Source organism: Aethalodelphis obliquidens, unplaced genomic scaffold (assembly GCF_003676395.1).
Source record: "Aethalodelphis obliquidens isolate GAN/ISIS:26980383/991018 unplaced genomic scaffold, ASM367639v1 scaffold3, whole genome shotgun sequence".
Lineage (NCBI taxonomy): Eukaryota > Metazoa > Chordata > Mammalia > Artiodactyla > Delphinidae > Aethalodelphis > Aethalodelphis obliquidens.
The window spans coordinates 7,131,624-7,154,354 of NW_020837947.1; the positions used below are offsets into that span (position 1 = coordinate 7,131,624).

Below are 22,731 nucleotides of genomic sequence, written 5' to 3' on the forward strand. Positions count from 1 at the left end.
ATTTCTAAATGACCTCCACAGTGTTATCAGTCGCACTGCCCTTCTTATCCCCCTGCTCAGGGGTTCTCAACCGAGACCAATGTTACCACCCCAGGGGACACTGGCAACGTCTGGAGATATTTCTGGTTGTCCAAACATGGGGTGGGGGGGGGTGTTGTGAAATCTACTGGCATCTACTGTGCAGAGGCCAGGGATGCTGCCAGACATCTTACAACACACAGGGCAGCTCCCCCAAACTAAGAATTATTGACTGACCTAAAATGTCACCAGTATGGGGGTTGAGAAACCCTGCCCTAGCTCAAGCTTCGTTGTCTTCCCTAATTAATAGTACAACAGCTCCAAACTGGGTTCCCTTTCCACCCACCCTTAAACACACACATATGTACACGTCTCTATCAGGTAGTTCCTCTACACAGTATTCCAAAATATTCTTCCAAAATCTTTGACAATTCGCCGGGGCTTAGAAGATGACATCCACAATCTCTGAACAGCCTGATTTTTGCCCACTTGACTTTACTAACCTCCTCTCTCACTACTTTCCACTGTATACACCAAGATCCAAGCAAATCAGACCGCCTGATATTCAGCGAGCCTTCTCATAACCCTGATCCTCACACACCAATGCCCAAATGTTTCTCTTATTGGTCCCTTCCCAATTTGCATCTTTTGAAATACTCCCAAGCTGAAATGCCTCCATGGCAGCAATTCCCAGATGCTACTAGGAGGATCTAATCTCTCCCTCCTCTGTACTTTAGTGTGACAGTTTAGATCCTTAAGGCTACAAATTCCTTAAGCTCAAGAATAATCAATATCTTATATAATTTTGTACTCTCCAGAATTCATTAACTCAAACTAAAAGAAAAAACAAAAGTCCCCTGCCCTGGTATCTGAGTGGGGTGACAATCTGTAAGAAAGAATGTTTATAGAAAAAAAAAAAAAAGAAAGAAAGAATGTTTATAGATAAATAAGACAAATCAGATTGACAAAAGGAAAACAAACGTTTATCAAAACTACTTGTAATTTCAAGAAGTCCTTCTTCTTCAAGAAGTCAAGCCTTAATGTGACTGAGAAGATTGATGGGCTGCGGGAAAGTGTGCATGAGACCAAGACTGATAAATGGAGTGCAAAATAGGAAGCGGGTGAAAATGGGAAATAATGGCAGAGAAGGCAAGGTTCTGCCTTGTCATGAACTTGAAGGCCTTTCTGCCTGTCTGCAACTAGCTTTCTCAATTAATTTGACTGAATGAAAGAATAAATAACTCTTCTTTTAAATTACACATTTTTGACTTAAGGTGCCTCTAGTAAATACTGGTAATTGCTAAAGGAGAAATAAACTTGGATTAGGAATGAGGAGATCTAAAAGTCCCATACTAACCAACCACGTGACCATTAAGAAGTCATGTGACGATTCAAATTTTTATCCTCTCCAATTCTAATGTTACACAGTTCCAAGAAAGATCCAGAAAATTTTTAACTTAGACACATGGGAAAATGGAAGAGAGGGAGAGTGGGGAGGACACTGTAAGAGTTCAAGTCCCTGGAGTGACTTAAATTATAACAAACTGATTCTTCCCTAGCATTACACCAAACGTAAATAAATTAGTTACGGTAGAGTTGATGGTGAAATACCTTCAGCTGCTGCAAAGCTCTGGCGATGACGGGCTGACTGGATGTCTGCTCCTGGCGTAGAGTCATGAGTCCTTCAGTGGACTGCTGGAAAGTTTTTCTATGAATTATGAGATGCGCAGACTCCATGACAACTAGTAAAAGATTATCCACCTGGGAGGAAAAGCAAGCACAGGGCTTAAACACAGACCCACTTAGTTTTCCACTCTAGTTCAACCCCCAGTCTCAAAACAAGACCAACCTCAGGGCCACCAGGCCAGCAACCATCTGATCAGAAAGTAGTTGTCAAGCATAGCTGCTCCCATGGAGCAGCACACTGCAGGGGGCACTGACGGTTCTGATCTCCAGCGCAATGGGGAGGAGTCCCACGGAATTATGTGGGCATGAAGTCTTTGAAGTATGCTAGAACTCCAAGAGATTCATTACTCCTGGAGCAGAGTGTGTGTTTGTGTGTGTGTTGAAGCAGCATGTGGAGATAGAAAATGCAGGAATAAGAGTGGGATGAGATGAGGGGCCTTGCATGAAACAGAAACCAAGACTTTATTATTTGTCTTCCTGAAGTGATGGTCATTGCAGTATTTTGAGTAGACCTGTGATGAGATGTATGAATTATAAGGATCATTCTGGAAGTACCAAAACAAGCGAACAAATACAGAATTGGAGGGAGGGAAGGCGAGGGTTGAAGCAAGGAGGGCCCTGCAACAGTCCAGGAAAGGGGTGATAAGGTCTGACCACGGCAGCTGCTCTGGGGATGCAGAGAAAGGCTCGTTTACCAGAAAGGCTTCGGTGCTGGGCTAGTGACTAAGTGGAAGTGGGGGGAGGCTGAAATTATATGAACTGTCACATCCTGGTTTAAACAACTGAGTGGACAGAGCACCAGTCACTGAGACAGGGAATACAAGAGAGAAGGCAGATTCGTAGAGCTGAGGGGACAGTTGGCCAGGGTGCCCAGCTCTGGTCTGGCTGAGTTCGAGGTGCACATGTGCACTCACCACCGCTGTTCCAGAGCTGAACACAGAGGCATGAGAAGGCTTCTTACAGTTTGAATTACTGAGTTACACAGATTGTCATGGGATCCCTGTTAGGTAGGCAGGTGAAAACCTTGACTACAAAAATGAAAACTTAAGTAGCCAGCAAATCAGAGTACTCGGAGAACTGGGATTTCTGCAACTACAAGTTAAAGGAGTAGATAACTCCTTTCAGATCAGGGGTGGTTGGATCTAACTACATACATGGCTGGAGTAAGGAAAGATATAAATAAAACTTTTCAAATATTTTGGTATAATTGAACATACTTAAAGAATTTGCCCGAATATTTTAGTACAATAATGCTACAAAACTATCTATCAACACATCAAGGTCTATTTTGGGGAAGTGGATACTTGAGACTGCTTAAACCAATCATTCACGAGCTGCTAACAATTCCTTTTTCCTAAAAGTATTTTAAGTAAGCAATACTGCTTCCAGGCAGGGTGGGGAACGGTGGGGCAGGGACTGGGAGTGAGACAGACCTGCATGCTTCTCAAGGTATCGACAGTCTCCACCTGAGGCACAATTTTGACAGGCTGTGCCTCCCACGTGGCCCAGCTGCCATCTGAGTCCTGAGTGCGGTCACTATGTTTGGTTAGAAGCAGATAGGCGTCAATTAGTAGTTCGTATGAGTCTTTCGAGCAGTCCTTTCCTGCGGCTGCATTGAGTAACTGCAAAATAATACTCTTCTCCTCAGCAAGGGTGTCTGGAACAAACACCTGCAAGTTTTCTAAGCCAGGAATTTGTACCTGGAAAAGAAACAATCCAAAATCTTGAATTAAAGAACAAAGTATATTATAGAAATGTTATTTAAAAAACAAAACAAAAAAAACCTAGAAAAAGTCAAGTGGGTTTGGGCAAGGAGATGTGGGAAAGGCATTAATTAGAGCTATGAAGGGAACGGCAAGTCCCGTCGTCCCTGGGCATCCACAGAGGCCTGGTTCCGGGACCCCCTCGGATACCAAAATCTGTGGATGCTCGAGTCCCTTATATCAAGTGGCGTAGTATTTGCACGTAACCTATACACAACCTCCCGTATACTTCAAATCATCTCTGGATTACTTATGATACCAAATACAATGTGAATGCTAGGTAAACTGTTGCCAGCATGTTGCAAATTCAAGTTTTGCTTTTTGAAACTTTCAGGAATGTTTTTTTCCTAACTATTTTCAATTTGCAGTTAGTTGAATCAGCGACTGCAGAACCCGCAGATACCGAGAGCCGACTGTAACTCAGTTCAGTGTGACTGGAGGAGGGAGAGTGTGACTATACTGGGGGAGAGGCTTGGTAAAGTTTCTCCGCATACAAGGAATCCTCCAATCTCTTTATTTTCAACAACAAAGAGAACACTCATCAGGGGAAGAATGTCAGCCTGAAACAACCTCAGTGAATGCCACTGCAGTGCAGTTTTTATGCAAAACTGCTCCCGCAGAGCAACGCCCTGCAGTGGGCACTGGTGACTAGGGTCTTCGGCACCAGGAGCAGAATCCCAGGGGAGCATAGGCCGCACGACATCTTTGAAAGAGAAAGTCACCTGACTCAGTGAAAGGCAAAAGATGTTAATACAGATCCACTAATTATCCTTGACAGGGGCACCGTAAATAGCCTTTTAAAGATCACTGGAACAAGGTACATATGTGATTACGTTGTGCGAGTCACACATAAACACATGTGGGATATAACTTCCCGTGACATCATACACATATTCTGAAAGTACTAAGCTCAAACAGCTTAAATGGGAGCAAACATGGTGACTCAAAAAGTGGGTCTAGTGATGGCCAGGACACTGACGTGTCAAAACGTGGGTCTAGTGATGGCCAGGACACTGACGTCAAAGATTCACGTAGAAAATCTGAATTGTTTCAGGAAATGTGAGGGTGAAAAAGCAATTACTTAAAAGCAACACATGACTTTATAGACATTATTTTAAATATATATGTGTAACTAATTTGATAAATTATATTGTATGAGTAAATGTTTGGGGTTTTTCTTCTGTATTCTTAAAACAAGTTAGTAAGTCAAGTATGAAAAACTTTTTCTAATTGTTGCATTGGGAAATTATGGAACAGCCTTAAAACTGGGGTCCACATATGGACTGCAAAGCCTAAAATATTTACTCTCTAGACCTTTAAGAAAAAGTCTGTCTGTTTTAGAGTAAAGTAAGAAAGGTAAAATAATTATGCCACCTTAAATACATACCTTAACGTACTGTTTTGATTTCAGGACATCCAGAAGGTCTCTAACTGGGGCTGAAAGTATGAACTCTGCAGCTATTTCCAGGTCCTAGGATCACAGTTACAAAGAAACTTCTTTAGGGTTAGCTTTTTAAAAAATAAAAGAAAAATAAGAAAAAAATAATAACTAATCAGGATTGCTAACTCACCTTTCTCAGCATTTTAGCAAATCCAAGTGCTTTGGAGGCTCTTTCTCTAGCCTCGTGAAAGAGCTCCTTCAGTGCTCGACTGATCTCTATAACAGATCTCCTGCCAAGTTGATTGAAATCCAGTTAGAATACATTACGGTATGCCAAGAAATACACAATACAGATGAAGCAAATTCCAAATCACGTTAATAGAGACCGAAGATGTTAGAAGCTAGCAATTGTTGGGAATGGATTCATAATATTCAGAACCTTGCTCCCCACAGCTTTCTAGAAAGTACTTGTATTTTTTAAATAAGGAAGGCACACTTAACCTCCAAATAGGAGTATGCTCAATCTTCTAAAGGCTTCATTAGGATAATTCTTGGAGTTTGAAATAAGTTCTTGACTCCCAGCTCATAATCTAACTAAAAAGGAATATATATATATAATAGTAGTGAACCATCAAACGTTTAACAACCTGCTCCCCCCAAAATATTGCCTTGTGTGGTGTTTGCCAATTTTCATGGTGAGAATACTCCCATCACAGCTGTTTTCAATCCACCAACAGGACATTGCTGAGCTATGACTTGGGAAGGGATGTGCACCAGGCCCGTGGCCTCTCTGCAGCCAGGACAAGTCAGCCCCACAAATCACTGCACGTGGACCCACGTCTAGATCCATCCCTAGCAAACAATCGGGGCATTATCAGACCCATTCTCTACTTCACCGTCTTAATTCTTGAATTCTCGTATTTTGAATCTTCCATGTTTGCGTTCAAAACTGCAAGACCTTCTACAAACTAATTCACCCCATTTCTCAGCTATTAGGTATTTTCCCAGGTGAGAGCCTATGTGGTCACTTCTTTCTCTAATCCTGGCATAAAGACATCCCAGTGTTCTGAAACCCAAAAATGTGTTTTTTTAATCAAATTTTGGAAAGTGAGAGAAAACATCTCTAGAGAAGTTAGTTCTGCCTGAGCACTTCAATGTTGACTCATAGGATATTGCTGATAATTGGCCACTAAATAGCTCTATGAGTATTACATATGCCACAAAAACAGCACTTTAACATGGTTCATCCTCAATGCCATCTGCATAGAATTGGAGGAAATGCAGTAGGTGTGCAAGCCATGGTTTCGGGTTCTCAAGCTTAAAGTTCAACAGAAGGGATAAGCTTAGTATAAAAACAATAAAAATGTACCAAATATCAATTAAATGTATTCATGGACTGCTACAGAGTCTTTAAAGGACAGAAACAATTATTTAATTAAAGACATTCCGGAACATGTGAACGAATTCTACCCTATTCATTTTTAGTCAACTTAAACAACATTTTCTCGAAGGACACTGTTTTTATTAGGCTAAATAAAAATCACCTTCAAAGACAATTTTACATAAAACCATAACTAAGGGATCATATAAAAAGACAATACAGTAGTAAGAAATAAATCCCTTTATGTCTACTACCCAAGTTCTTCAAGTCTAACATGATTTGGTTTCAACAAGGCTCATTTCAGGCTCATTACCAAGAATAAAACTACATGAAATAAAAAATGGGAGAGGAAAGAAAATGCAACTTCAACCTTATTTCATCTGAAGCACTACTATCATCGGCACTGGTCCAAAACTCTGCACAGCTCTCCTGTAAGCCAGATTCTAGAAAACTTCCTGTCGATTTCAGCAGCATTCCTGCAATGTCACTAAGGGAACAAGAACAACAAAAGTAAACCAGAGAAGAAAAACTGTCCTCACTCATTCTAATTCTTGAATGAGAAACTCAAAGATTCAGCTATTATTTTAACAGTTTAAAAATCAATGACAGTGAGAATCACGATTAATGTGAAACAAGTAGAAATCTCTATTATGGAATGTATGTACCTTTGTTCTACAACCAGTTTTTCATTATAAACCTTAAAATCTTAAATTACATTCACAGTAGCTATGTAATTATCACACAAATGTTATTTTCATCTTAAACAAATGTTCAAAATGGTGTAAAATGGCCTCAAACATATATCTACAACAAAATATTTTTTAAAAGCTTAATGAACTAAACGATGGCATAAGAAATAAAGTGAATTCCTTAAATGCAATTGTTTTTAAAAACTTCCCTCACAGTTAGCTTTCATAGTCAATAAACATGAACTACTCTAATCAGCTGATGCTTCTCATCAAGTATACAATCTAAATACTAGGGTTAAAATGCAAACCCAAGCATATAAAATCCATCTAAATGAGTTTAGTAAAAACTCAACAGCAGCTTACTGGCTTCTATGATGAAAAGGAGCTTATAACCTAGTAAAACAGAGCAGGGAAGTCTACAACCAACATCGGATAGGGCAGACGGTAACTGCTACGGGAGTTGTCTGAGGAGCGAGATCAAACCCAGCTGAAGGTATGAGTTCAATGGGCCTTGCAGGCAATGCAGAACTGTAGCAACTACAACAGTGGGAAGAGTGGCTCTGACAGGAAGAGAATGGAGGAGGGGGAAGGAAAGTCCAGGAAGAACAATAAATATGATCAAAGGGCATGATGATGTGTTAAGCAAGAGGCATGTTTGTGAAAAGAAACTGTCAACCTGGAAAGAGCAGAGGAGGGGGAACCGGGAAGGCAACCGGGCCGTGCTGTGGAAGGCCCTGGATGTCATGTAACTGTGTGATTGTCCTTTGGTAGGCAAAGAGGGTGGGCTTTAAAAATAACCGAGTGGGAAAATGTCCTGATTGGAAACGTGCTTTTAAGAGCAGTAGTATACAAGGATATTCAGGATCAATTTATTCAACAAATATTCAGTATCTGTTATGGAGTAAGCAGTACTGAACAAAACAGATAAAATCCCTCCAGTGAATGGAGAAAAATAAATAAATAAAATTTAAAAAAATATATATACAGTATTTCAGATACTGATAAGTTCTATGGAGAGAAATAAAATAGGGAAGAAAGCTAAGGTGTACTTGCAGGTAGGAATTTCAACTTTTAATATGCAGAAGGTAACACGTGGCCAAAGACCTACAGGAAGTGGGGAAATGAGTCATGGAAATAACTGGTGAAGAGCAGTCCCAGTAGAGGGACCAGCAAGTGCAAAGAGCCTGAGGACAGAGCAGGCCCAGCCTATGAAAAACAGGAAGGAATCTCCTGTGGCTGCAGAGTAAGCACAGGAGAACCTAGGAGGTGAGGACAAAGATTAACTGAAAAGTCAGACTGTACCAGGCCTTATGGGCCATTGTTTAGGCATTCTCACTTTAATTTGAGTAAGGAGGAGAGCCACTGGCATATCTGGAGCAGAGGTAAAAATGGTCTGATGTACATTTTAACAAGATCACTGAGAATAAACCATAGAAGATGAAGGGCAGAAGCAGAGAGACTACTTAAGAGAGCTACTACAGCAACACAAGAAATAACAGTCTGGGAAGAGGGGAAATAGGCAGTGGTGAGCAGAGGTCAGATTCTGGATGTATTCTGAAGGGACAGCCACATGGAATTAGAGGTGGTGTATGAGAGAAAGAAAGGAGTCAGGGTTAATGTCAAGACTGACCGAACCTGGGAGAAATAGTGTATGAAGCAGAATGTTGCACTAACACAACGAACGCCCAGAACTAGAACAGTGCAGGTGGACAGTCCCAAAGCAGAGGCAATGGAAAAGCTCTGGAGCTTCTCAGAACACGGATATGAAGTTGAAGGCCAGACACTGCACTGAAAGGAACCTGAAGGACAAGCAAAAGATAAAAACAGAAAGACTGACAGGGTACAAAGTGAGGGTACAAAGAAATTATATAACAAGAATTGGTAGTGAAATGCAACAGTAACCTTGTAAAAAAATTTCCTTAACAAAGCTTGACAGCCTGAGAACAGAAGATGCAAACAGAAGAAATTACAGGCAAAGCAGAACAATGGAAAATTAAGAGGGGGAGAGATGCTGAAAATGCTAGTGAATGCATTTCTTCCTAAGGCTGACTATGAGAACCAATCTGAACAGGAAAACAGGACAGACTGGGAACCTCGGCCTGAAGGACTGGATGAGTCCTGAGACAAGAGCAAGTTCACTGTTCACTCAAAATAAAGACAGAGGAAAACATAAAAAGAACTGGTGGTTAGGGCAGAAAAGTGAATACAACCTCCTGAGATGCTGAGCATGGAACAAAGACCATCCGAGTGAGGACAATGAGTTTCTGAAGTGAGACAAGAACTCTGTAAAAGGTGAAGTCCTAAAGAGCGCACATAAAGGGAGGGGAGGGAAACACGAGCTGGGTATAAAAGAACTCATAAAAGAACTCATAAAATGGAAATGAAGAAATGAAGAAATAAAATGGCTGACGGGGCAAGTGAGAGAAGGCAGCACCAAAGAACTGCAGCAGAGTTTAGAGCCAAGGAAAGGCCTGGTCCTCAGTCAGTCGGCAGGGGAGTGGCCCCCAGCAAACACCACGCACCCCACATTCAACATTCAGGTGCCTGTACTCGAGAAGATACATTCATTTCCTAGAACAGACAGACCAGTGAGCGCTCCCCCCTCCCTAATGCTTTTCCTTGGTTTACGTTTCAATTCTTTCACCATATGTAAATACCCAGTTTATAAAGAGATTCTGTGATTAGTATTACATTCCCAAAACAGTATCAGTGAAAATACGTACTTGTTAGGCTTTGGAAGTGCCCACCAAGACTGATACAAAAGGTCTACAGGTCTACTCCACTTGTCAGAGGCCTTAAATTCTCCTCCTTTTGTATAACCAAGAGGGTGTATTCTAAGGCAGGATTTCTCAACTTCAAAATTGACATTTTGGGTGGATAATCTTTGTTTGGGGGGGCTGTCCTGTGTCCCGCGCATTGTAGTATGTTTGGCAGCATCCCTGGCCTGTTCCCACTAGATGACAGTAGTCCCTCCCAGTCAGTACAATCAGAACTGTTTCCAGACACTGCCACATGTCCCCAGGGGGCAAATCACCCCTGGCTGAAAACCACTGCTCTAAGGATAACAAAACTTGGGAGAGGGGCACACAAAAGATGTGATTATCATTTTCATGTAACTAAACATTCAAACGTGTAGAATAGAACTGGTGAGCAAACCAAGAGTACAAGTGAGAAAGGAAGACAGGCGTATAAGGATTCCTACCAGAAAAGTTTTCCAGCCTGTGCTTCTCCTCCCCGGATGTAATGGATTATTTCTTTGGTGAAATTCCATTCTTCTTCTAACAGATTCTTTAAACTATGAGATGCCTGAGGTAATTGCTGTAGCATTTGGATCCAGCTTCTCATGTAATCAAAATATACCTTAAAATACAAAAATGTAAAAGGAGATATTTGAGAATAGAATTCAACAACCCACAACTTTCATCTCTGTTAACAGGAAAGCTATAAATCAGAAGGGCGAGTGGAAGAGGGACCACTGAGGCATGAAGCTGAGAGAAGCGAGATTCTGCATCGCTGCTAACTGATGTCTAAAATAGCATTTTTCTTTAATTGTATAACTCAACTCCTCAGCAATTTAACACAGTATTCACAATTGCTGCAAGTTACTAAGAAAATAACTACAATATTTGCACTGTATAGAAAAGTACGATCAAGTTAAAAAAATCAAAATAGCATACAGAAATTTTCATTATTAATATATTGTGAATAACATTCCTTTAAGAGGTTGGGACCTTTATTTCTTTAATTACTTATTTTAACTTTAGATGGTATCTTACGTGTTAAGAGGTGGAAATGAGCACACTTCTCCCCACTATATCTTCCCAACATCCAGATTTTCGTGATATAATTTTTCAAGGTTTATGACATATAGATTATGATCTATAACCAAAATACCCAATCTTTCTAAGGTGGGGTTTATGCCCACCACAAGTCCTCTACAACAGCTTTCCCAGTCCTAAATTCTTATCTTGACTTATCTGTCGCTTAGCAGGGTTTTACTATCAAGGAGATCTTCTCAAGACAGGTTAACAATTGTTATATTATGAAACATCACTGTTTGTGGATTCTTTTACTGAAAGGATAACTTGACTGGGTATAAAATACTTAAGTTACACATTCTCTCCCTCAGAACCTTGAAGACATTACTCTACTGCCTTCTAACACAGTGTGTCCTGTTAGCATAAAGAAAACTGATGCCACTAATCGCCACTCTCCCGGCTCCCTGAAGGTGGCTTCCTTGCCCTGCTTAGATGTTTACAGGACCCTTTCTCTAGTCTTGGATTTCAATTATTTCACCAGGCTATATCTTAGGGTTCACTTAAATGAATATTTTCTGAGACCCAACAATAACTTTCAGTAGGCAAAAATCTGGGGTCTTTATTTTAAGAAAACTGCCAATTATCTTTGGATTATTCCGGGTCCTCCTCCATCCAGGCTGTGCAGCATGAATCTCCAGTCCTGGGTCCACTATGAATACAGCAGTGTGTGTGGAACCTGCAACTTATGGGTCTATGACCATCTCATCCAAACGAAACAAGTCTTTTGTACAGCGGGCCCAGGACCTCCCTTTCCATTCCTGGAATGCTCCTTCACCTCCTTGACTTCCCTGAAACCTGGCTGTCCTGAGAGCTGCACTTCTCCCTGACAACACTCTCAAGGGACAACTATCTTACAGTATATCTCAAGGGTTGCAAACAGTCAGCATCCTCGTGCACCCCACTGCTACTTTCAAACCATCACTCTTACACAGTCTTACTTAAAAACAAAACAAAAGAAATACCCTACCCCTTTAAGACTGATGTCATCAGATAGACCATCGACGATGCCCCCTCTGCACACCATCATCTACTGATTTTCAACTACCCGTCAGTTGTCAGACTCCAGCCTGTGACTCAGTCTTCTCTCCATCCCAGGCTCAGCCACCAGCTGTGTGACTTAACATCAGGTGCACGACGCCCTGACACCATTTCAGTTCCGTTCCCCCATGGCCTCCAGTTCCAACCACCTTTTCTCCTCTCTGACAAGGTTTTGTTTCTGATCCTGCCAATGCCAGAACCGCTCAAAGCCCAATTCAAACACACTGATGTTAAAACCTCCTCTCCTCGCTCCAGTTTGCTTGCCCAACTCCCCCCTCTACACTGTTCTCTTCACTTTATCTGGAACTCCAATCCACTGGTTCCTCTTCTTCCTCCAACTCACTCCTCTCTTCCCTGGGTCCCTGTCCTCCTTATTCAGCACTCCTGTCAGTACGCTCATGTCCCTGCCACCGTCCTACACCTTGCCATTCCTGGAATGCTCACACTGCCTTTTCCCACCTGCCTCTTCTCACCTGCCTGTCAAGACGAGCCCAGCTCCCTTCCCCGTCCGCACAGCCCAGCAGCTGAGGGCCACGAGTCACACGACGGGGGGAGTCGCTCTTCTACACAGTCACACTCACCAACCACACGGCACACATTTCTGGTAATACTTGTACCTCTGCTCAGCTCACTTTCCTTCTCTCTACAACCACGAGTTTGAAACTTCTCCATTTTCCTCAAACTGCCAAAACCCATCCTAACCCACTCTCAGCAGATGATCTCGTCTCTCTTCACAAAAAAACTTTAAGTCATTAGATATAAAAGCTCTCATCGTCATGAAACAAGTAACAGAAACCTACATGCTGTTACCTACCATCCTTCCCTTTTTCACAGTAGAGGAGCTGTGCTTCCTGCTAAGCCCAGCACTTGTGTTTTGAGACCCGTTTCCTCGTGATACCCGAGGAACCTGACACCATCAGTCTTCTCCTTTCTCTTATATATATATACACGTATGAGATTTTCTTTCATCTCTTACCCTTAACAAAATCAATGCCAAAGGCTTTCCAATGGTCTCGGGTATCTTCCATTTAGAGAACTCTCACTGGACCTACCATCTTCACTATTCATCTTGCTGCACAAACTGGACAGCCAGCAATCACTCTCGATACCTCCCCCATATCCAATCCAACCCTGAGTCCTGCCAACTTCACTTCCTTCTCTTCTTTCGAATCCTTATGCTTTTTCCTAAATTTATGCTATTCCACTGCAATCCAGGGACTAGCGTGTGCACCACTAGACTAGTCTCTGCCTGGTCTTCTCCCATTGACTCTGGATCCCCCCAGGCTGTTCCTCTAACTGCAGCCACAGTGGTCCCTTCCCAAGGCTTTCCTGGGAACCTTCATTCCAAAGCTGCTTCCCTTATCCTGCATCATCACAGAAACTTTGCATCTGCTCCCTTCTCTGTCAGCAAAGTGTTCCTTTCAATCTCTCTCGCGCGCTTTTTTTTTTTAACTAAAAAGTAAAGTGGCTTTAAAATATTTTTACAAATAATATCCAGAATGAACAAATGTTAATATTTGGTCATAATGGCTTTAGATATTTTTTCGATGAGAAATAATACATCACAAAGTTAATTTCTCCTTGGGTTCTTTCTTCACTTCTCTCGTTCCTCCCTCCTCAGAGGTAACAATTACGCATTTAGTATGTCCCCTTCTGGTTTATATGTTTTTTAAAATAATCTGTTATTACACAAATTACAAGATACAGTATTGTTTTATGTAAGCTTTAAAATTATTACTACATAAATTGGATTATAACACACACAGCAACTTTCAGATAAATTCCAACTGTCCCTTCCTGAGAGACTTGCCTCACCGCCACGTGAACTCAGACCTTACTGTGAGAGTCCATAAAGGACCCGTGTCTCTCCTTTGATGTTTTTCACTGTTGTAATGTTATGTCTGTACAATTATTTAACAGTCATTTTCCCCATCGTTCTTAAACTCCAAGAGGGCGTTTATGCTCCTTACCGAGCCTGCAGGACCCGGCACGATGCCTGCCTGGTACACAGCAGACACCCAATAACATCTCTAGAATGGAAAATGGAGTCTTCTCTGCTCCTTTGTCCTTTTTCTTCTATAGGAACACTAACTGTGCAAGTCTGAGCTCTCCCTTGTGTGTCTCCTACAGCTCTCACACCTTGTTCATCATTTTCATATTTTCACTCCTTTTAAGTTCTTTTTATGTGATTTCCTTCAATCTGTCTATCACATATTCCTACATCACATACTATGTTTATTGTTTTGGTTGTTTCTAAAGGCCAGGGCCAGGGAAATGAGCTAAGAAAGCTCACAGCTTCCATCTGGTTTTGCTGGCTCAAACCAGTACTCACCAGTTAACTTCCTCGGAAGCAACTGCATGCATAAGTTCCTCCGTGTTTCGAGTCAGAAGGATGATGCAGCACAGAGTAAAGACCCCTCAGTCACAGATATCCTGCATCATAATTTGCTGATCACTGCTTCCCCTCGCCCTTTTAACCCATCTCTCACTCGGCGGTCTTCCCCGGCTTACAGGACAGGATACTGTCTGGCAGTATGTCCTCTATGGGGACGTGCCCTGCTGCCTACTGACCATTCACACCCCAAGAGACCACAGCTCTCACTCGCCGTGGACGGGCCCTCCGCATCTAAAGGAGGGCAGGAGGAGCAGTAAACAAGGTGACCGCCTCTCCGAAGGCCACACGCTCCTCCCTTCCTGACAAAAACACTGACTTTGTTTGGGCTCCACCAGTTTGCAAACTATGCCCCTGCACTAATCCATCTAGCACACTTTGGGGCACAATTTTAAAACTATCGATAGTTTCGAGTTCTTCATCTGTGAAATTATGGAGATGAACTAAGGCACATGATGCCTCACACAGAAAATTGGCAGCAGAGTCAAAACTAAATCCTAAGCATTTCTAGCTCTAACTAGCTGAGAATTTTGGCACTTCCCTTAACTGAGCCTTCTGACATCTCACAGGCACACCAAGGGCTGGAGGTGGATGACCTGGAAGGCACAGCCTAATTCTCACCCTTCCTGCCTAATCTCACCCTTCCTGCCTCAGCGATTACGTGGTAAAAGGTGTGGCGTGCGCCTCTGTAAAGCCATCTAAGACAGTTTGGAAAGCAAAGCACATTTTGTCTTTTTAAACTTCTGGTTTAATCATCCACAGAGAGAAAAATTAATTTCCTTGCTGTTTTTTACCATTAACTCTTCAACGATAAAGACTTTTCTGACATAAGCAATATATACAGTATTTCAAATGTAGCCACATTTTACACATTCTGGTCTTTTATGTATTCTCCCAAACGATTAGGAAATCATTTCAGACTCAAAATTATTTCTCGTAAGGTGCCAAATATAAGTCCCTCCCCAGCCACACTCTTCTTTCTCTCCTTCTACTACAGAGGCTGAAAAGCTAAATCTTTGCATTCCCAGCCTCCATTACAGTGAAGGGGCCACACAAAGGTCTGGTCAGTAGGATGCAGGGGACATCTGTTGGGTGGGGCTTCCAGGAGAGCTTTCGCTGTTCTGGACTTAGCTGGCAAGGAGACTTTTCCCCTCTGCCTTTCTCTTTAGAAAGTGAGGGTGGTGTCTGGAGGTGCTGCAGCCATCCTGAGGCAGGACACAGTGAGATGTCACGCAAGGGTGAAAGCATTCCAAAAACGATCTGCCTACAAGCTTTGCTGTTTTCTGTATTATTTCATCAACCTGCCACATTAATCGTCTGTGCACATACCCTAATGACTCTAACATGGATTTACTATGTACTAACACTCTACCAAACCTTACAGAAGACAAAAGCACTTCATTCACAGCCCCTGGCTTGTGCAGCCTTCAGCCTAATTAGGGAAACCTGAGGACAGAGAGGTGGTACATCGCTAAGTATTAAATAGTGTGGTTATGATTAGAACCCTGTAAGAGTTCAGAGAAGGTATAGATAGATGCACATGAAAGGTGAAAAGTGTCAGACAAAACTTGAAAGTAAATCTTCAGTGGGCAGATAAGGAGGAGAGAAGACATCGTGAGCAGGAAGGAATAACCGGGGCAGAAGTACAGAGGCTAGAAGAGCACAGGGAAGCACGGCGCGTGTGAGAAGACACACAAGTCAGACATCTCTCCCCACTGTCCTGACCATCAGCATTTTGTGCAGATCCTCCTCGAAGGCGTCGATGTTGCAGTCGGTCTCCTCCAGGTGGTCCAGGACCTCGTGCAGCATGAACTGGTAGTACTGCTTCATCAGAAGGCCACCCTTCAGCACCTCCTTACACTCTCTCACCAGCTGCAAGACAACAGGCACAAGTTCGACCATTTCACACACTCTGACCACATTATTTGTTGGTTTTCACACATTTTCCACGTAAATCCTCAAAAAGCTCAGGAAAGAGAAACTTGCCTCTGAAAACCCTAAAATATTTTCCAGATTCTTTGTCAGTTCATTTCACATAAATATCTCAGTGATCTCAACTGAATAATTAAAATAAAACAAATCAGTGAAAACAAAAGTATTTAACAGTATAGCATGAATACACAAAGAAAAACATACAGGCAGAAAACTGATTTGCTAAAATACGTTGTTCTACAAGTAAATTTTTATAGAAAATAAATTCTACAGAAAAAGATCTATTTTTCTACTAGTTTACATTACAAGACAAGGGATACAAGAGAAAAATTTCCTCATGCGACTGGTCATTTTTAACCAAAAACATAATAAAGATTCAAATATACTTACATACCACAGAGCCTGGTGGCCTTTGTAATAATTTAGCAAAGTTTACCTACCGTGATTTGTGGCTTTTACCATCAAAAAACTCAATCACAAAAACAAACAAACCTAAGATTAATCTGATAAAATTAAATGGAAGTCAAGGGGGGAAAAATGAAAGAAAACAAAAGGATGAGTGAAACCGCCATGTGTAGGCCCAGGAGGTACTGTGAGAAGGGAGGGAAGGTGCAATGAGAGGACCTTTACTGTCCTTCTACCAATAACACGCTGGTCACACGCCCTCGAATTCTAACCAGCAGGGACTGTGAGACAAGATCACAGTTGCACTAGTTTTAAGATACATTATCAAGACACGAAAGGATCCACGGTGCTGCTACAGGGAAAGTAAACTGGTACAAACTTTCTAGAATCTAAAAATGTATGACTCACTAGTTAATTTTTACGTTTTATACTCAAGCAATAATCAGAGATGCAGACTAAAACTTACATACAAATATATTTATCACAATATTATTCAAAACAACAATGGGGATTAAATAAGTTATGATGCACTTATATGGTAGAACACTAATGCAGCCACTTAAAATCTTATTTCTGAAAAAAATTTAAGGATGAAAACACATATTCTTTTCTTTTTTATTTTAAATTATATGTGCAGAAAGTATGTACATACAGAAAAATAAATGGATAGAAATACACCAAAATGTTACAGTGCTTATCTCTGAATGGCAGAATAATAGGATAACTTTCATTTTTATCTATCATTTCCGTACTTTTCAAATTTTCTAAAATAAACATGGACTGCTTTTACAACAAGATCCCCTTCAAAATGTTTTTAAAATAATTACCCACAGTAAGAGAGTAACGGCTAGAGTTAAATCCATTAAAAAGTGTTAACATAAATTTCTGTTAAAGATGTCACTTAGGTGCTTACAACTCAATCTGAATGCATTAAAGCCAAAATTTCTATTTTATTTTTACTCTAGTAATGCTATCTTAATCTAAGTATTGGTTTTTTACTTTGCAAAATGTTTTAACATAAATTACTGTTTAATCCTCACAACAGCCCCTTTAGTAAAACGTAAACTCCCCCTTGTTTCAGCAGCTTATGTTCCTGAAGTATGTATTTGTTTTGTGGGGAGGAGAGGTAAGCATTTTACCAAAACTTCCTAAATAACCGCTACAACATGTAGGACAAGTGAAAAGTGTGGCCCAAGTGGACAGAAGGAAAGTAACTAGAACCAAGATGGTGAGAAGGGAGTAGTGCGCCAGTGGACGCAGAGCTCGGGCTGTGCTCGATGAGAACTGAAGCGACGACGGTGAGGTGCAGGACTCCACCTCCAGTTCCATCAGTCGCCCGGCTCCACACCTAACTTAACCAACAGCGTCAAGTCCTCTTTCGTACTTCTCGCACCGCCCGTCCTTCAACTTGCACTCATCCCCTCTGCCCATCCTGCCATTCAGAGCCAAGGAGCTCCTGGCCCTTCAAACTCCACGGGGACGGACAAGCACAGTCCACACAAAACATAGTAACTGTTTTTCATCAAAATTTGAAATGGTTATTTTAGATAGTGAATGTCAATACGGTAATATCATAAGGCATAAATATAAACGCTCTTCAGCACACACTGTGGTAGATACAACTGCTTCTAGCCATTTCTCTGTTACCCTTGGAGTAGCAAACTCACTAGAAAATCCCGCTCCAATAATTATTAAGATAATAATAATTAAGAAAGCAGAAGCTGTCATTGTGGCTTAAACCATACGGGTGCCTAAGCCAGCAAAATGGCCAAACACATCCCACCCCTGCGTACTGCAGGCATTTACCTGCTTACGTAACAACAAGAATTTAAGAATTTAAACTATCTCTTATGAGTGAATTTTAAGTTTCCAGTCCCCAAAGACTGATGCTAATAGGATATGGAGGGTCATATCAGCACCACACTTTCATAACCTTTTCGAATGAGGAAGTGGAAGATAGAGAGGTGGAATCATCATCTCATCTTTGAAGAATGCATGGAGAAAAGAACAATTAGGGGGAAAATCCTAAAAATAAAAATGCTGAGCCTGTAGGAAAATGTCATAAATGCTCAATATTTTTAAACAGTCTTTGAAACAAACCTGCTTAATACTCAAGAGAGATGGTTCTCCAGCAGGTCTCTGTTCCAACCTTAACTTGAGACATTCGTGTATGACATTCAGAAGGACTCGACAGAGGACCAGGAAGGCAGGTTCGAATGAGGGTAAATCCATGGACTTCAGCTCATCCCACGAGACAGCGCTGCATTTCTGCTCCGAGGAAGGCGGCGTCCTGGACAGCTGCACGTAATCAGAACCCCACATGGGATCCGGAAATTCAGAAAACTGTAATACAAATTCAACAGAGCTGAAAAGAGCATCCAGGAGAACTTGCTACAGTTGTAGTTATAAACTAGGATTCTCTATAGTTTGCTGACAAACCCATAAAAATCGTAATTTTACAGGAAAAATAATCTTTAGAATAATTCACCATTTTCAACGAAGACCTAAAAAGTTCTAAAAGTATTAGAAAACCGTAACAAGAACTAAAATGAAATTGTAATATCTTTATCAAAAAAGTATAGTAGGAAAAGAACCAAGTTCACCTTTTTCATCATACATTTTGTTTATCATACCTAAAATAATCGGAGCATTTAGTTTTAAGGCTATACACAGTATTATCCACAACTATCTCTAGACTGACAAAACCAGAGAATTATTAAATTTGAGAAAAGATTACAAAACCAGGTAGTCATTTGTGTAAACATAAAAACTAGTGGGTTTAACTAAGTCTTTTGTCCACTTGTTCTCCTGACCTATACCAAAGGAGGCTGAAAGAGAAAAATTCATAAAATTAACCTGGCTGGTCCCACTCAAATATATGTTATTTGGTGTTTTCTAGGAATCCTACTGTTGCTCACCCATTCGTACAGTCGTCCCCATCAAACTCCTGTGCTTTTCCCCATAAAACAGAAGATCTGGAGATTTCTCAGTGTTCTTAAACCTCTGGCAACATCATCCTGACCAATCATTCAAAGGTCTTGCCTTCTCCTTCTATTGAGAAAACTGAAGCCATCCAAAATCTCAACTTTTCTTCAATTTAAAACATCACCAATTTAGTTATTGTGCCTCCAAATGTCAGTCCTATCTGTGCTCCCTGACATTTAGTGAACACTTAACTGGTCTCCCCGACTCACATTCTTTTATGTTCAACACATATTGTGGCATTTAAATTAATACATACTTTAGTTTCCCATAACAGGCAAGAATTTCTAAAATAGCTGCATAATTTTAAAAATGATTACTTGTGATAAATGTGGTCAGGGTTAAGACATGTCTGTTTAAAAGCTTTAGGCAGTATAAATGCTTGTTTCTTCTGGTGTGGAGAATGACATCAGATAAAATATTTATTTAGAGCTCTACAAAATGCAGCAAGCTTTCTAGGATAAAATTCTAAAGAATTCTTTCGGCATTCTCTGTAGTTCCAGCCTGTTGACCCATCTGCTTCAGGCTAACTGGGAAGGGACAATCCCTCCTTCTCAACAACTGCAAGACAACACTGCCTGGAGAAGCAGCAGCCTGGCAGGCCTACACAGCTGCTGAGGAGACACATTCCTGCTGGTGTTGCCTGGGGCGTCAAGCCCCATCCAGACAAAGAGGAACAGACATTAAAAAACTCCTGAGCGTGGAAGAGGGGACAGCAGTTTTAACCAGGGACACCAACGTGAAGAATCAGAAAAGCTGACAGTGACTGAATGTAGGACACAGGAGAGAACAACAAAAACACTCTAATGCAAGATCTCATTAAAGTCCTCTGGAAAAAAAAAAAAGACCAAGATTTCTGAAATAAATTCCATAAAGGGAGTGAAAATAGAATGAATGCTGTCAAAGTCTGAATCAATAATTTAGAAATTAACTGCAGAAATGATCACTATAACCCAGAGCAAAAGAAAAAGGAATAGAAATTTTGAGTGAAAAGTAAGAGAAATGGAGGACAGATCTAGGAGCTGTAACGTAAGAATAATAGGAGTTCCAGAAAGAACAGAAGGAAGAGGTGGAGGAGCGCTTTCTGCACAGTCAAGATATCACTAATATGTACAGAAGAAGGGAAAAAAACTCTTTGAACAGGGAAGAACCCAAAGTACAATTCATTTACCTTCTCTAAAAAACTACCTGAGGAAGAACAGGAGAGTCTGGTCAAATGAAAATTGGATCAGAATAAAGATCTCCAGGTAGAAAAAGAAAAATGCCCAAGGAAATGAGAAGCCATGAATCTCGAAGAACGTATACAGGCAGGTATAACTCCACGATGATCACTTGGTTAAGGACTATAACTCAAGTTTTAGTAAGGAATACTGGAAACTGAAAAAAATAAAAAAGCATACTGTGAGGAAAAACCTGGATCTTAAATGCCCAATTATTTAAATAAAACACAGGGAGAGAGGAAAGGGGTAATAAGGTGCAAGAATGGCCTATTTGTTATTCTTTCATTCCAGTGAGAAATATAGCATTAAATGTAGTATAAAATCCCTGAACAATCCAATCAAACTGAAAAGACTCAATAATGTAGGGACATTAATAAAAACTCAATGTAATTACAATCATAATCGCAATGGCATTTTGTGTGGGTTAATAAATTCATTAAATAAAGTTCAGGTGTAAGAAAGTAATGTACAAAAATAAAAACAGCCCAGAAACTTTTGAAAAGAAAGACTGTATGGGAAGAACTGCCCTACACAATGCCAAATCTTACTAATAAACCTACTGTATTTAAAACAGAAAGGTTCTGGCACAGTAATAAACAGAGCAACAGAACAGAGAAACATATCCAATTACCTATGACAATTCAGAATATAAAAAAGGCAGTTCAAGAAGTTGAAAAATAACAGATAATCCAATGAGTATTTTAGGGAATTAAATAAAGAATAGCTACATCCTTCCCTTACCCTACACACTTATGCCTCACATTATTTTTTTTAATTAATTAATTTATTTTTTTTGGCTGCGTTGGGTCTTCGTTGCTGCGCGTGGGCTTTCTCTAGTTGCGGCGGGTGGGGGGCTACTCTTCGTTGCGGTGTGCAGGCTTCTCATTGTGGTGGCTTCTCTTGTTGAAGAGCATGGGCTCTAAGCATGTGGGCTTCAGTAGTTATGGCACGTGGGCTCAGCAGTTGTAGCTTGCGGGCTCTAGAGCGCAGGCTCAGTTGTTGTGGCGCATGGGCTTAGTTACTCCGCGGCATGTGGGATCTTCCCGGACCAGGACTCGAACCCGCGTCTCCTGCATCGGCAGGCAGATTCTTAACCACTGTGCCACCGGGGAATCCCAACCTCACATTATTAAAATTAATCATTTTTTTAATTATATGGCTATTTTAGAAATTTTTGCCTGTTATGAGCAACTAAACTACAGTCATCCCTCAACATCCATGGGGGATTAGTTTCAGGACCCCCTGCTGATACCAAAACCCCTTATATAAAATGGCACAGTATAGCCGGCCCTCATCATCTGTGGGGTCGCATCCACGGAGTTCAATTTGATCTGTGGTTGACTGAATCCACAAATGAGGAGCCAGTGGATATGGAGGGTCGACTCTAAGTATTAATGTAAATACAAAACTATATGTTGAACCTATACATTTTGAAAAAGAGATTCCAAATGTTTTAGAACCTAAACACAGAGCTATACCTTAGGTTAAACCATATAAAATTACCATTTTAGTCAATCAAAAATGATCAAGTAGTGGCAATTTGACAGGTCAACATGATACAAAGATTTCTGAAAAGACAGTGATGACAGTAGGATTTCAATTTCCCTTAGTTCCCCCAAAAGGACAGAACAACTAAGACAACAAAATCAAAACTCCATGAGACACATTTACAATAAAACTAGGTGAAAGGTAACTTCATGAACCCCAAAATAGAAAGAGGGAGGGAAACAGTCCCTGGACCCATGTGATACCTCATACCCACACCCGACACCCAACCAGTATCCCAGATCCCTATGAGCATTTGTGCAGGGGAAGCAGAGGGGATTAACGGAGTGTCTGATGGGGCTAAAGGGACAAATTCCAAAATTACCAATGAATACTCAATAGAAAGCTCACTGCTTCTATTTGAGGGCTTCCTGACATTGGGGATGATTGTGGCACCAGTTCCCGAGTGAAGTCCATGGGTGGGCAATAAGGTCTGAAGGGGCTAAAGTGGTTTACACCCCCAAAACTCTTGGAAGTCTCA

At 41.0% G+C, this 22,731-nt stretch overlaps 1 protein-coding gene across 10 annotated transcripts in view; it reads right to left on the reverse strand.

Moving 5' to 3' along the window:
• Positions 1–22,731, reverse strand: part of MAP3K4 (mitogen-activated protein kinase kinase kinase 4) — a 112,802-nt gene that overhangs the window by 25,755 nt on the left and 64,316 nt on the right. For all 10 annotated transcript variants that reach the window (XR_003427754.1, XM_027081698.1, XM_027081656.1 and 7 more), the window contains 8 exons: positions 18,604–18,846; positions 15,892–16,038; positions 10,121–10,278; positions 6,600–6,716; positions 5,039–5,138; positions 4,855–4,938; positions 3,138–3,404; positions 1,630–1,779 (listed from right to left, as the gene is read on the reverse strand). Coding sequence is in view for 9 of the 10 variants with exons in the window: in XM_027081698.1 (XP_026937499.1) it covers positions 1,630–1,779; positions 3,138–3,404; positions 4,855–4,938; positions 5,039–5,138; positions 6,600–6,716; positions 10,121–10,278; positions 15,892–16,038; positions 18,604–18,846 (1,266 nt within the window). In the remaining variant the exon portion in view is untranslated. The remainder of the gene's footprint in view (positions 1–1,629; positions 1,780–3,137; positions 3,405–4,854; positions 4,939–5,038; positions 5,139–6,599; positions 6,717–10,120; positions 10,279–15,891; positions 16,039–18,603; positions 18,847–22,731) is intronic.